At 35.5% G+C, this 14,785-nt stretch overlaps 1 protein-coding gene across 1 annotated transcript in view; it reads right to left on the bottom strand.

Annotated features, from left to right (window-relative positions):
• Positions 1–241: 241 nt before the first annotated feature.
• LOC100185954 (neuron navigator 3) overlaps positions 242–14,785 on the bottom strand; it is a 24,709-nt gene continuing 10,165 nt past the window's right edge. Inside the window, exons 17-37 of the mRNA XM_026837831.1 lie at positions 11,527–11,595; positions 8,305–8,473; positions 7,785–7,860; positions 7,180–7,275; positions 6,608–6,675; positions 6,350–6,460; positions 5,732–5,882; positions 5,518–5,580; positions 4,991–5,193; positions 4,272–4,378; positions 3,870–3,945; positions 3,571–3,649; positions 3,396–3,445; positions 2,953–2,979; positions 2,678–2,737; positions 2,319–2,466; positions 1,970–2,097; positions 1,776–1,796; positions 1,475–1,575; positions 971–1,112; positions 242–388 (exon numbers count right to left, since the gene is read on the bottom strand). Of these exons, the coding sequence (XP_026693632.1) occupies positions 242–388; positions 971–1,112; positions 1,475–1,575; positions 1,776–1,796; positions 1,970–2,097; positions 2,319–2,466; positions 2,678–2,737; positions 2,953–2,979; positions 3,396–3,445; positions 3,571–3,649; positions 3,870–3,945; positions 4,272–4,378; positions 4,991–5,193; positions 5,518–5,580; positions 5,732–5,882; positions 6,350–6,460; positions 6,608–6,675; positions 7,180–7,275; positions 7,785–7,860; positions 8,305–8,473; positions 11,527–11,595 (2,092 nt within the window). The remainder of the gene's footprint in view (positions 389–970; positions 1,113–1,474; positions 1,576–1,775; positions 1,797–1,969; positions 2,098–2,318; positions 2,467–2,677; positions 2,738–2,952; positions 2,980–3,395; positions 3,446–3,570; positions 3,650–3,869; positions 3,946–4,271; positions 4,379–4,990; positions 5,194–5,517; positions 5,581–5,731; positions 5,883–6,349; positions 6,461–6,607; positions 6,676–7,179; positions 7,276–7,784; positions 7,861–8,304; positions 8,474–11,526; positions 11,596–14,785) is intronic.

Here is a 14,785-nt window from a genome sequence, read left to right as displayed (position 1 = left end):
GAATATGGAATTATTTTATCCTCTTATTTAAATGAATGTAATTATTTTATCCTCGCATGGTCAGAAAAAACAATTGCTATGACAAAAAAAGGTTTCAAGGCAGACCAAACATGTTTTAAAAATGTTTTTATTTTCTTTTTAATTTTTTTTTTTATGTCTGTAGATCTTAAAAATATTTGTTGCATAATTATTATTCCTATCCACTTTATATAGAGCTCTTTAACCAGGTCCTCAATAAAGTTTATATCCAAAACTTCGGTACATCACTCACTACAACAAACTTACCCATATAGCGTTCATTGCTTGGTGAAACCATATCCAGTGACATTGTTGATAAACCAAGCTTGTTCAATCTTTCATTTTCCAATCTTAACATTTCCATCTCAGACTGTGGATATAAAAATAATGAAAAATGCATAAGATCATTGAAATATATATAAGATCATTGAAATATATGTGTAAGGTTATTGTAATTAAGGTGTAAGATTATTGAAATATATCTTCATATACACTGTTGCTCTAAGGCATGTTACAAATCTGATACAGCTTTTTGGTTAAACTATTTTTATAAAGGCAGTTTAATGTCCTTGCAGTATTGGTATGAACCTTCCCCCCCTTCCTATAACAAGGTACACCAGGACATTCAGGATGTAGGCCAAAGTTGGGTCCATGCCGACACACCCAACACCCACACACAAATTTCATGTTATCATTGTTAACCTCATATGCACCCGCTTTACACTCCTTAATCCAAAAGCTTTACTATAGCTGTTTGGGTGACTGAGAGCATGCCCTTATTTTCTACATAATAGTTTACCCCTTGAACACCTACCTATTTCCAACCCTAAACCAGTGTTTTTTTACCTTTTACTTGCTGCACCCTTACAAATCACCAACTAATTCTCACAACCCCTTCTAGAATTGCTTTAACCTTACCCCCTTCAACCCCCATCCACTTTAACCCACTCACCCTCATCCTTTGCATCGCATCTTGCATTTGATGCAACTGATGTTGCGATGTGAGCGCCTCCAATCGAATGTCCGTTAACTTTCTCTCCTTTTGAAGAAGTTCTTCTCGTAACTTAGCAACAGTCTCACTGTCTTCTTGCTCTCTGAAAGAAAGGAGATATTTTCAAAATGAAAAAAAGAGTAGAGACTCAAAAGATAGTTTTGTGAAAAAAGTTAGACAATCTACAGATTTAATTTCTTATTACAAAAAAAGTAAAGTTGTGCGCCTTATTTGATGATGATCATTGAAGTGGTCACAAATAGCGTAACACCACGTATGTTAGAAAAATGGTCCAACTCTAGCCCAACTCTTCAAGTCCTATAGTGTGCCACAAAACAGGACACGACCCATATAAAACAGAAATCAGTATGGTTTAAGATAATGGGCCAACTGTTGCCCAAATCCAAGTCCCACAGCATAGGACCTGACACCCCATCTAATATATATAACACAACCAAAACTCACGGGATAGCTATCGTTGCAATAGACTCGGCTTCTTCCATCTCAGCTGCGAGGTTTGGTCGAGACTTTCGTTTTCCAAACGCTGTTTTGATTGAATCTCGTAACTGTGGGTGGAAACATGGTTAAAGTTGATTTAATAAAAAAGGGGGTTTTCGGTTGATTAAACTGTTTTTAAAAAATCTTGTACAAAAAATCAAATATATATATTTGCATTATTTGAGTTGTGAAAGTATTTTGATGAATATTATAAAATATTTTAATTAGATATGTTGAGTTCAATATATTATATTTCTATGAGTTTCACCTTTTCACCGGTCTCCTTTGCCTGCTCCAATAAGCGTGAAAATAAAAATTAGAAAATTTAAATTGAGAATTGTTAGCCAGCAAAATTTAAATACTTTATTGCCAAAAAATATTTTTACAACACTTTAAAAAATACTGTGGCAACACTGTTAAAACAATCTGGCAACACTGTTAAAACAATCTGGCAACACTGACCCAGTGTTTCTTTTTTCTTTTCCCATCCTCAGTGCTTCCCATGCTGGACACGCTTGTCTTGGAACTAATGCTTGATAGAGAGCCAGATGAAGCTTTCTTTCTTAAGTTGGTTGGTTGGCCCGACCAATCTGGGTGGAAGGATTGCATTATATATGTTATATGTGTTATATTCCTGCTGTCAAGGGTAATGCAACCTAAACCCCAATCTTGGCCTGGGTTAATAGGGCAATGGCCTAAATCCTAGGTCCCATGGTGTGCCTCACCCATATAAAACAGAATGTGCTTATACAATGTTCAGGTGATGAGCCGACTCTGCAAACTTTACAACATAGAAATAATATAAACTCACCGTCAGGGGATGGATTGCGTTTAAGGTTTTCGATCGTTTGACGTAATTCTTGTAACTCGCTGTCTTTCTCTTCAGCGGTGACGGATAGCTCCCTCAAGCGGTCGGTCATCGTTGAAAGACTTTCTTCGAACGCAGAAACAACTTTCGCCTGAAATGTTCAAGAAATTTAAACAAATGCTTTTCCACATAACTGTATTTCGACTTTCCATGTTTCATGGCCTTTTAGATACACTCATAAACATGTAACTATATCAGCGAAAATGCAATGTAACAAAAGGCAGTGCAGGCTGGTAGTGCTTACCAGACTTCCAGGCATATTTAAGAACTGTTTTTGTTGCTTGTTCCAACTTTATACTTACACTAGTAGAGAGGTGGCTCTGTATGCTCCCATCTCCATTCACTGAGCCCAACTTCAACTTCTGTTAAAATACACTTTGAACAAAAACTGTTGCTAAAACAAAATTTAAACAAAAGCTTTAAAGAAAATACTTTTGGTAAAAAGGACTCTGATAAAAAATATTGGTCAAACAACAACTTTTGTTGGAAAAATTGTTTGAACCAAAATATGTTGGTAAATAATTGTTTGATAATCGTTCATGGCAATATGCAAACAAACATGCAAACATCAACTTACCATCTGAGGAATGTCTGCTTCTTCTTCCTGTTACAACAAACACACAACATTGAACATACAACACAATGGATGATCGAATTTATATGTGGAGGGGCAACAACAGTCGAAAGGAGGGGCAACAACAGTTAAAACACGGGTGTTCTGTTTCAAACACCTCGTGCCCGCTTACAAGTTACCACATAGGTGATTGTTATTATGTCTGGCTAACAATTTTGACAACTTATTTATGAAAGTTGGGTTGGAGTCATTGCCATAAGGTGTCTTGCCCATACAGACAATAAATGAATACACATAATAAATTTACCAAGAAACGTATGACAACAACTGCATAGCTCTTTGGCATTCAAATACAACATAAAGCATGGATAATTACTTATGGGGCATGCATTATTACATTCATTATAACGTGGTATTATGATGTCATACAGTATATTATGACTCACCAATGAATAAAGAGATGTTGCATTTGATAACACTGAAGGTGGACGTGTACCTGTATAAGATATTTATGTTTACTTAAGTTTTCAATCTCGACTGTGGGCATGGTAGTGGCAACCATGGATAAGTCACTCAAGCTCCCACCCACAAGAATATAAATGACCAAACCAATAAACTTACTGTTGCTTTCTTGTTTATCTTTGTAAAGTCTTCTCACTTCACTGGAAGTTTCCTGAGATTTCAAACTGATTGCCCTCGACTGTAAAAATTGGGCATTATCAAACTATTGCAGTAAAAATGTTTTTATTGTTTGGATTCTTTTTCCAAGTCAGAAACAATATAGTGGAACTGTATTTAGAATATAATGATTTGCTTTTACATTTATAAGTGTGAAGGTAAAGGTAAAGTACAAAAGAAAATTAAAACTTTGGGAAAGCTGTTTTAGAATTACAAAGACATTATGACATCACAATGCTTACCACATTAGGGTTTGATGATGTCACAGATGATGACGTCGACAGCAAAGTTGGAAGCGGCCAATCACTGACTCCGCCCCTGGTTTGAATTTAAATAAAGGTTTAGGATTGGCCAATGCTTGCCTAGAAACTATTACTAGGTTCTAGTGCTACGGAAAAGTAACAACACTAAAATCAAGTTTAACAAATTCTATAATATAAAAGAGAGAATAAAATGACATACCTTACACGTATGTATCTTATTTATCCTCGCATGGCAGGGCAACGATAGTCGTTATAATGAACACCCGTGTTCTGTTTCATACACCTCGTGTTTGCTTACAAGTTACCACGAATGAAACTTAATTATTCTCGCATTCCACAACCCCAACTGTAATAACAGTAACATAATAACCAAGCTCTCACCTTCCATAAGCAACATCATCAGCATGTTTGCGCAAATCTTGGTCCAAATATAAGTTGCTGTTCTTGTCATCCAAGTATAAAGATGGCGTGCTCAACATATCCATGCTCTGGTGGTTGAACAATGTTTGATAGAAAGGTTTAGGGGGTAGGGAACATAGGGATAATGAAAAATGCGTTTTACAGAGTTATTTTGTACTTTTGATAGCGTTTTTTTGTGTCTTCGTTTTTTTTTTTTGTCCTTGGTGGAATATGTTTGTTAGAACAGTTTGGGGGTAGGGAACATATGGATATTGAAGAAAATGCGTTTTACAGAGCTTTTTTTGCGTTTTTTTTTTTTTTTTGTCCCTGGTGAAATATGTTTGTTAGGACAGAGGTAGGTAATGCATAGCTTGGCACCCAGATGTGACGCTTTTAATGCAGGAACTAATGGTCTTATATAAGTTGGCAATCCTTAGCATGATTATTATAAATAAAACTGTTTTTTAAATTTTATTTCGAAATTTTTTAGTAACAATCAGTCAAACAATCCATTCTTAAGAAATACTTGATCTCTGCCATAAGAACTTGTAACGCAGCTGTTAAGATGTATAAGAACACCCGGTTTGGGATATAGGATAACTGTGGCATTTCGGTTTAATTACTGGATCAAACACTAACAAATACTTAAAGAACTTGTGCAATTTCTGTCGTAAATCAAGATCTAAAAAGGTATTTCTCACTGAGTAGGGGTTGTTCGGTGCAGGGCTGATGCTGTAAGCACTGTTGGGGTTGTTCCTTTTTGGTGACGACCATGTACTCATGCCGCTTGTCACGGGGCAACCGTTGCCGTTGTAACCCGATGTCACAGATGGCGACCTCGAGGAACGCCGGGGCAAACTCATGTACGAGAGAGGTGAGGTGTTACCATTGTGGGGAGAGGTTGCTAAGGGGAAAATGGAAATAGAATTTACATTTGGTTACAAGATACAGCATGGATAGTTAAATACAGACTTTTTTCGACAAACTAAATGTAAATATGTTTTAACTGTCATGTGTTTAAACGACTGTTGTTTTGCTGCTGTATCCTATCTTTTCGTTTTAATAACGACTTAATCTTTGCTACCATAATCGAAAAAAACAAATAAAAGTTACAACTATTATGGTTAAGAACCACAGATATATGGTATTTGTCTTTTAATTGACTCAGTAGGGGAGTTTAAAAACTTTGAAACATTTTTAAGCAATGTAGGCAAGAACTTTAACTTACTTCTTGGCCTCCCAAGACTGTTATAGGAATTCATGTTCGGTTTGTTTGGAGAGATATAAGAATCTGAGGTGATAAAAAAGAAAGTTTAAAAATGAAAATAATAGTCGAACTGAAATTTTGTTTTTGTGTGTTTTTACAAATAAAAATAATAAAAACAATTCATAAATAAACCCAAAGAGAATGTCCCATTATTACAATGTTACGGTTGTCTTACTTTGTGATGATGTCACAATTCCCCTCATCGATGATGTCATTGATGATGTCATCGATGATGTCACATCCATATAAGTTGACTTGGGTGATGATGTTTCAGGGGTTGTAGGGATGCGAGGGTTAGTTACAATGGTGGGGTCGTTATCCAAGGTCTGGGAGTATAAGTAAGTAATAAGTATATATACCATGTAACTATGAGTGTAATATTGAGTATTGGGGTAAATCTGACTTTAATTTCAGGTCCCTACATAATGCACAATATGACCTTACTTATATAGAATAGTAAACACTATGGTTTTAAGGTAATATGCCAAATCTGGCCTGAATTCCAAGTCCTTGACCTCACCCACATAGAATAGAACGTTATGTATGTTTGGAATATATCATTGGAATGCCTATATCGTCATATAGTAGGATGGGGAAAACACACATTTTAAATCTATTTTCTTGTTTCATTTGGTAATAAACAAAGAACATTCAAAGAATTATAAAACTGTATCCTCACGACTCCCATAGACCGTTGTTAATTGTTTAAAACACGATTAGGATATTTTGATATTATGTGCTAAAGGTGTCCCTTCTTCCCCACTCTACTATATATTATTATCATCATTTTTACCTTCTTTGAGTTTAACCCAAGCAACTTTTGCAACGAGGGTGATCGTTTGAAACTTTCATTCTTTCCTGTGTTCACTGATGCATGACTTGTTGCGAGCGGGGAACTGGCCGGCTAGAATATTTATAACATTTCTAAGTTTGTAAATTTAAATTTTATGGGTGAAAAAATTACTACAACTTTTCTATAGAACCTTGCCCATTTAGAATGCTACAACCGTTTAAAAATGCACATACAAAAATTTATATTACTAAACATTACCTTCTCAGAAGTAAGGTTGCTTTTACTTGGCCTTGGAAGACTCCTGTATGCCAGTGTTCCTCTTTGCCCTGCTTTAATATAATGTTAAATTAAAACTTGTACACACAATTATAATCTTAATAGTTTTTTCAACATTTTCTATATATGTTAACTTTAACGCTTATTAATGGTATTCATAGACACCCGAGATTACATGATTTTTAAGTTCTATTCTACAACCCATTAGTTACAACTGGGTTAAAGCAATGTCTGCTAAGTGTTTTGCCCAGGATATATACGCCGATCTGTATCGAACCCAGCATTCTTTAGGTATAATTCAGTGCCTAATCACTAACCAAAAGTGCTGGACAAACTTTATATGTTTAAAATATAGTAGAGGAGGGAAGTTGGGACACTTTTTCATTATACCTTCTCGTCCCATTTGGTTGTAAACATATAAATTAATTGTTTAAAACACGATCAGGGTATTTGTATATTGTGTGCTAAAGGTGTCCTGTCTTGCCCCACCCCTACTATATTTTAAACATATAACGTTTTATTTGATATAGTAAACTAGTAATAGAGCAACCAACCAAGCAGGTTAGGCGTGGGGCTTCCAGATGGGCTCGATGATAACGTGTTGCAAGCAAGTCTGCTGCCAACAACACTTGAACCGGGGGCTTTTAAACCTAAGGAAATCAATGAATAAATTTATTTATTCTTTCTTGTGGTAATTCACTGTAAATAACTGTATCATTAAAGTAAAAACAAATAATAATATTTATCCTTGCACAGACAGTGTTGTATATATGAAACAAGTGAAAATGGCTCTCTTTACCATATCCCATTGTATCTAACATCATGTTAAAGGGAATTAACTAAATGATAAAATGGGTATTTAAATTGATACCAACAATTCGTTGCTAATGGAAATTACTGTAAATGTCATAAAAGTAGATACAATTAAAATTAATCAAAGGTTAAACAATGTACAATGTTTCTTGTACCAAAAAAAACAACAATTACAATTTCTTTGATAAGTTTACTGGGAATAACTGGCATCAAAGTGAATACAATTAGCATTGACTAAACAATGTACAATGATTAAAGTCAACAACAATTTACAATGGTATAGAAAGTTGAAATAACTAACATCAAAGCAAATGCAATTAAAAGTGAATGATATACAGGTGTTTACCTGGCTTGCCGGTTGGTGGTCTTCCAAATCCACCACGTTTCTTTAATTTCTGTGATTTATTACTGCCTTCAATCGCCTGGTGGTAAATGGGTGTGTTATGGGCGTGGTTGTAAGCGCGTGTCTGCGGCGTCGCGAGATTTATGACGTCATAATAAAGGATCGTAAACGCTAGCCTTTGCATTCGGCGAGATATACACGTAGGAAGGGATAAATATAATTTAATATACAGTAAAATAGGAGAACACGAAACCTTTAGCACATAATATTCAAATATCCTGATCGTGTTTTAAACAATTAACAACTTAGTTGTCTTTGTGTGGTAGGGCAACGGTGGTCGTTATAACTCGGGTGTTTTGTTTCTTACACCTTGTGTCCCCTAACGAGCTACCATGTATGTAACTTTGTGGGTGATTATTTTTCTGTATGGCTGACAATTCGGCCCTTTAGTGACCACTAGGTGAAAAACTTCGATTTTAAAAACAAACATTTAAACATATCAGTTAACGAAACCATAACTTACCATGGTTGACTTTGAAAGCCCACCTCCAAGACCACCCCACGTGACCTTGTCCTCTCTATGTTTGTTCAAGTGGAACGGGGAGTTATTATTTGATGATAATTCGTCGGTGCTGACGTCAGCAATGCAATCGCTGATGTCACAACTGCTAACGCTGCTTGCGTCGTCAATGCTGAAATTGACATCACAATACAGATTATACGTCATAAAAATATTTTTCTGAATTTATAAAAAATACATTATACATTAGGGCGGGGAAAGACGGGACAACTTTTGCACCTAATATTCAAATATCCTGACAACGGTCTATGGAAGTCACGAGGATACGGTTTTAACACCAAATGCACACACGCGTCAAACCCCAATTAAACGAAAAACTACTAAATGTAAACATCGCTAGGACAAATTGTATTACAACAACATTAGAAACATATATATATATATATAAGATATCTATGTTGGAATCTCACCCACACAACCAACGACCCAAAAACTCTCGAACAGATGACGTCATCATATTTAATCCAACGCTTATAGCCCAGCCGTAACAAGCTAAAGACAGTTAATGCATTCTAATCAATGGTCCATCTTAATTATTGATTACAATGTTACTAAAACGGCGTATGCTGACAGCATTAAAACATAAGCACCCTGTAATACAGAATCGAATAGTAACTAAAACTAAGGCTGACACTACCAACAAAATCTATATAGGACATTTCAACCTAAAACCTAAGGCGCTTTTTAGCATTTTAGCCCTGACGTATATGTGACTGTCGTTTTGCTGTAAAATATACTTTCGTTATTTTTAATTTAAACTTTCTTTGTTATCGTAATCAAAAGATAAATATATACAGAGTAGGGTGGGGGAAGATGGGACGCCTTTTATCTTTATTTTCTCGTTCCATTAAGTAGTAAACAAAGAATATTCAAAGAATTATAAAACGTATCCTTACGACTCCCATAGACCGTTGTTAATTGATTAAAATACAATCAGGATGTTTGGATGTTATGTGATAAAGGTGTCCCATCTTCCTCCACTCCACTATATCTCGCAAATGTATAAACTGCTTCTGTTGTTACATACACTACGTTTGGGTTATTAATCTTTTATAGCAGCTCCCGGCAAAAAAAGCTATTTCCAGCAAAAAAATACGAAGAATTTATTAGCCCTAGCATCTATAGACGAAACATTAGTTTTTAATAAATCTCGTCTTCTGTACTAACGTACTGTAAACATAGCGACCCATTTACTCGTCTGATGCTATTTAATAAGATTTGCGTCCTGCACCAGACGTTATACAATCTGTCGTCATTATATTCCTTGTTAAGCTCCCATAGGGAAGCGCAAATTGACGCAAGTCGATCCCGTTTAAATCATAATCTTGTTAGACAATATAGGATTGAATAAAACTTATAATAACCGCCACTTTTGCTAAACTACAGTTTGCTGAACTTAATAATTACTTTTTAATAGCAGCGGTTTTGAAATCAATTCTAATCGCGTTGACTTACAAACTATTTAAAGAAAATTCATTATTTTACTTATTTACTGTTATGTTTTTTGCTTAATAAACCTATATACGTCACCCGCATACCACCCTAAAAACCTTAATGTACCACAAATGCGTTTTGCATACGTACAAGTAATGTTCTAAAGCAGTGATACCGTAACCATTCATTTCTTGCTAACAGCATCACTAAATACAAACTAAAGTTGAGTTTATACTTTACGACTGCACTTAATAATTATTATTTACTTTCCTTTCATGCTTCCAGTTAAAACTCTTCACAAGTGAAACTATCCTCGACACAATGTTCATACTTTTGTATAAGAAACGCCTTGAATATTTAAAGCTATCCCAATACCAGGTTATTGAATTCAGGTCCCTTGGTTTGCTTCTGCTTTAAATGATATATGTAGCTCAAGCTGTTGCCAAATGCTTTAAAACACTGTCAGACCATAAGCTGTAGCATAGCATGTAAAACCATGCATTGTACTAACTGGCCAACCATCAAGTCTTGATCGAAACCGGCATTCGTTTCAAATCCAAGCGCTTTAATTGCGTCTCGATGTCTTTTATTAAAACCCTAATCTTCTTTTTCCGACATAAAACCCTCAGTGACGTCACAGACCGAACGCGGCGCGGTACCACGCGAAAGAGATAACTAGACAAACACAAGAAAGAAGTTTTAAATAAACGAACCGCCAATTTATGAAAGACGGACCAACTTTTACTTGTGGACAGAAACAATCAATAAAGGGACGACAAACAAAGAAATCTTCATATTATAAGAGCCACAAAACCAATATTATTACAACGTACACCACAAGCATAAGTAACTTTACGTTAAGCGGTGGTAGACCTGGCTATCAAGTCTTATAATCAATCAAAATCTTTAAGGACATTCTTCTCTTTTATACTTATGAATACCAAATAAACTTAATATTTATTGCTTTAATTCAAACATTTTGCGGCGTATTTTTGTTTAAAACTTACAAAGCTTTGTCATGGCATAAGAAACGTTTATTTTTAATAAAATCTAGCTCAAAACTGGCTTTAAAAAGTTCGTTTTTAAAGAGTATAATCATAAACTGTGTATAGAAAATCTTTGCCGATTTACCATTGTACGAATATCGACTGGATAACGTTAACATAGAAATCGTATTAATTATTACGTAGTACCGGATATTATTAGGATAACCATTAATGCGTAACGGTCGTACATGCACCACTGGTTTTCATGACGTCAAAGGATTACATTACGTAATCGGATGACGTATGATGATCGTGGTAATTACGATTGTTGAATGTCTAGAATAATTTAGTATGATGCTGAAAATAGTACGTCTGGGTAAGATGGGATACCGTTAGAACATAATATCCCAATATTTCCGACTCGCGTTTAAATAATTACATAATATCCCAATATTTCCGACTCGCGTTTAAATAATTACCAAACCTGTTTTAAGTCATGAGGACACGCAGTTATACAATTCTTTGTTTACTACAAAATAAAACGATAAAAGAGAATGAAAATGTCCCATCTTACCCCATCCTACTATATATAACGCACGAATGAATGTAACTTATTTATCCTTACATGGCGGGCAACTACAGTCGTTATACCACGGGTGTTCTGTTTCATACACCTCGTGCTCGCTTACCACGTATGTATATACACGGTAGTCGGTATGCTATTATTCCAAAAATAAAACCTCACCTATCAGGGATCTCCCAGTGTTTCTGCGGGCTGTCGAGGTCGTTTAGAATGGCACCATCACTCGCGTAGCTGGAAAGAGAATCCAAAGTTTTGAAAAATGTTTTTGTAAAATTGTTATGCAAAAAAAAAATTAAGCGTTTCGAACGCGCAAATATACAACTACATAAATATATAGCTGACTAAATGCAGAGCTCTATGGTCCACGAATCAACGCATTTTGGGTTAAAGTTTACCCACAGACGGCTATACCGGTAAACTTACCTTTCTCGTTTGAAGTAATATTAACTGCACTAACACGTACCTATACACTGTAAAGTAATGGAACAATGTAAAAGCAATTGTGGCGATATTCAAGCGCTGTAAAGAACAATTTAAAAGGCAAACCACTCGACAAGCCGGATTCACAAATATGTATTGATTATATCTTGAAAATATCTATAAGTGCGGCAATGATAATGGTATTCATATATGGCTGGAAGGGCTGGTATAGCTTGAAATGAAAGATAAAACTGACTTAATCGCATTTTCCAATTTGTTCAAACTGTTTACAACGAAAGGGTAAATTTCATGCTCTGCCTTTGCTACAAGAAATTATGTATATTTGTATGGTTCTTGTTTTAACGTGAAAACTGGCCTAATCAAACTGTTTACAACGTAAAGGTAGATGCTCCGCCCTTGCTACAAGGTATAAGGAATATTTGTAAAGGAAATATTTCTAAAGCCTAATCAAATTACGCGAAGTGGCAACAATAGTAATTTTTCCATACTGTTTACAAAGGTAAATTTTATATGCTCGCAGCTTGACGTCCAAACTACCATAGGCAAATATTTATTTCTAGAGACCATATCTTTTAGTAAAGTACGTTTTTTGTAGACTTAGAAAAAGTTACATCTTTTTGCAAAACACTTCGTTGGGGCCATTTCCATACGAGTGTCTTTACTATACTGAATGATATTTTCCCACACTTTATCTGTTCCAATTGTCGTTTCAAAAGTAGGTCCACTTTCTGCCTTATAAAGCTCGTAAAATGTGACATACCAAGAAAAGTAAAAGCAATCTGACAATTTTAGGGCCATTTCCTGCCTGTAGTACCGTTTGGTAGTATATGTTTGAACGTCTTCCATTAGGAAATACCAGAACTGTGTAGCAGTGTTGCACGCGCAATATAAGGGTTGCCGTATTTACTTTATTTAGGTTTGAAATGGAAATGTGTTTGGAAACACTGGTCTGGAAAAGCATTCCATTTGCACTGTGGGTTTACAAATGGGGGTTGTAAATAAAATGTGACGAGAGAAAAGTGGAATTGAACCGTAACTTGACACTTAAATCTATTTATATATGACATGGGTACGCGTGTGGATAAAACACGAAAAAGGAAAGAACATATCCTTAAAATACCAATAGTAAGTTGGGGTAAGATGGTCTATGCCTTCTTTCTCTTTTATCATCCCATTTGGTAGCAAACAAGAATTAATTTAAATACTTATAAAACCGGTTACCCGCATCTCTTAATTGTTAAAAACACACTTGGGAAATATGGAATATTACGTGCTTATGGTATCCATCTTACCCTAAACTTTTGACCTGTTTACTAATTCTTACTGTATTTAATTAATACTGTAACGAGTACTTTTATAAGTATTCTGCATAAGCGAGATCCTATGCTTTATGTATGCCTATACTCTTTTCGAATGTATTTAAAATTTTCTCAATAACGCATATTCAATAAGAAATCTCAACTATGTATATCTGATATTTCTGATAAAACACTCATGATAAATCCCATTAGCCATCGAAACCCTCCAATAAGATACATCTGCAAACTAAACGATAGCAACACTAAGCCACGAGATACATCTAACTGTTGTTATCACGTCAGAAGAAGTCTCGACAGACGTTAACGCGATTTTCGCGAGTTTTAGTGATAACTAATCGCGACTAACTTTGACTTTGCACCCTCTCGCCTGCAGCGTTCGTGACGAAACAATGGGATGTATTACGTCACTGTACCCGTGACAACATTGCTTCAATCTTGTCCAAATGCTTAGAAATGTAACACCCATGAAACAACAGGTGTTACGACTTATTTTTTACAATTACACACGTATTCGCTCTGTCCCTATTACCAATGCGTTGAAACTGCGAAAGCAAACATTGGAAACCTTTTTAAGTAGGACATTTGAATCCTAAAACGGCGGGGAGTAATTTCCTTCTATTTTAACGTAATAAAATACGATCCAAATTACTATTATGACGTAAAGACTAAAAACAAACATTATTGTTTGTCACTTGGACGAAGCAATATTTAAAATTGCAGCGGGAAAAGATACACAACACAAACAAAGCTGTAAATTTATCTGCGGTATATAATGGGCCATAAATTACATTATATTCGATTAAATAGAACTACGTTGCACCAATATAATGCTGAATTCTACATTTGCAGTTTTGTTGTTTAATGCTGAAATTGCAAACATTAAACTGCTAGGACCTAATACTTATTCCCGAAGCGTTTTAATACCCCAACTGACATTCTAGCAATAAAGAGTAGGAACTTAAATTAAAGCAGACAGTTATACTTATCCATAAACTACAGCACTGGTCTGCATATACATAGTCTTGTACTAATGTATAATTTACAAGACATATGAATTTGAATGCGCTGCCCATCTTCACAATGTACTAATCCTTATTCCCGAGACAGGATATCTGGCGGAAATGAATGAGAAATATTCCCGAAACTGGGTCGCGCCGCTCTTACTTTGAATTGCAATCATCTATATTAAACAAAGAAGCTCCCAAAAGAACAAGTCGCGACAGCCAATGACATCATACATACGTCACAATAAGCACGGTGCAGACATCCGGGGGTCACAATGGAAACCAGTGACATCATGCTGTGATGACGTCAAAGTTACACGTGTGACGCCACATACATGACAAGGTATCCAAACACTAATCACATAAACTTTAGCTCCAAATTCGACACATTCGAACACCGTACACAACATAATTGGACAAAAAACACATAAACTTCACTCTTGCAAAGATACAGTATAAATAGATTGCTGCTATATTGAGACCTTTTAGGTCGCAAACCCATTTTAGAACAAATGGCATAAGATCTAACTTAACAAGCTTGACCTATAAGAGCTACATTAGAACGAACTCATAGCACAACGACCTGCGCTACATATACCTTCAATAAAGGGCATTGGCATTTAGCAACACCTGTACCCTATATACACCCCATAATCC

This window comes from Ciona intestinalis, unplaced genomic scaffold (assembly GCF_000224145.3).
Source record: "Ciona intestinalis unplaced genomic scaffold, KH HT000025.2, whole genome shotgun sequence".
Lineage (NCBI taxonomy): Eukaryota > Metazoa > Chordata > Ascidiacea > Phlebobranchia > Cionidae > Ciona > Ciona intestinalis.
The sequence above is the reverse complement of the archived record's forward strand: the minus strand, read 5'-3'. Positions and strand labels throughout refer to the sequence as shown.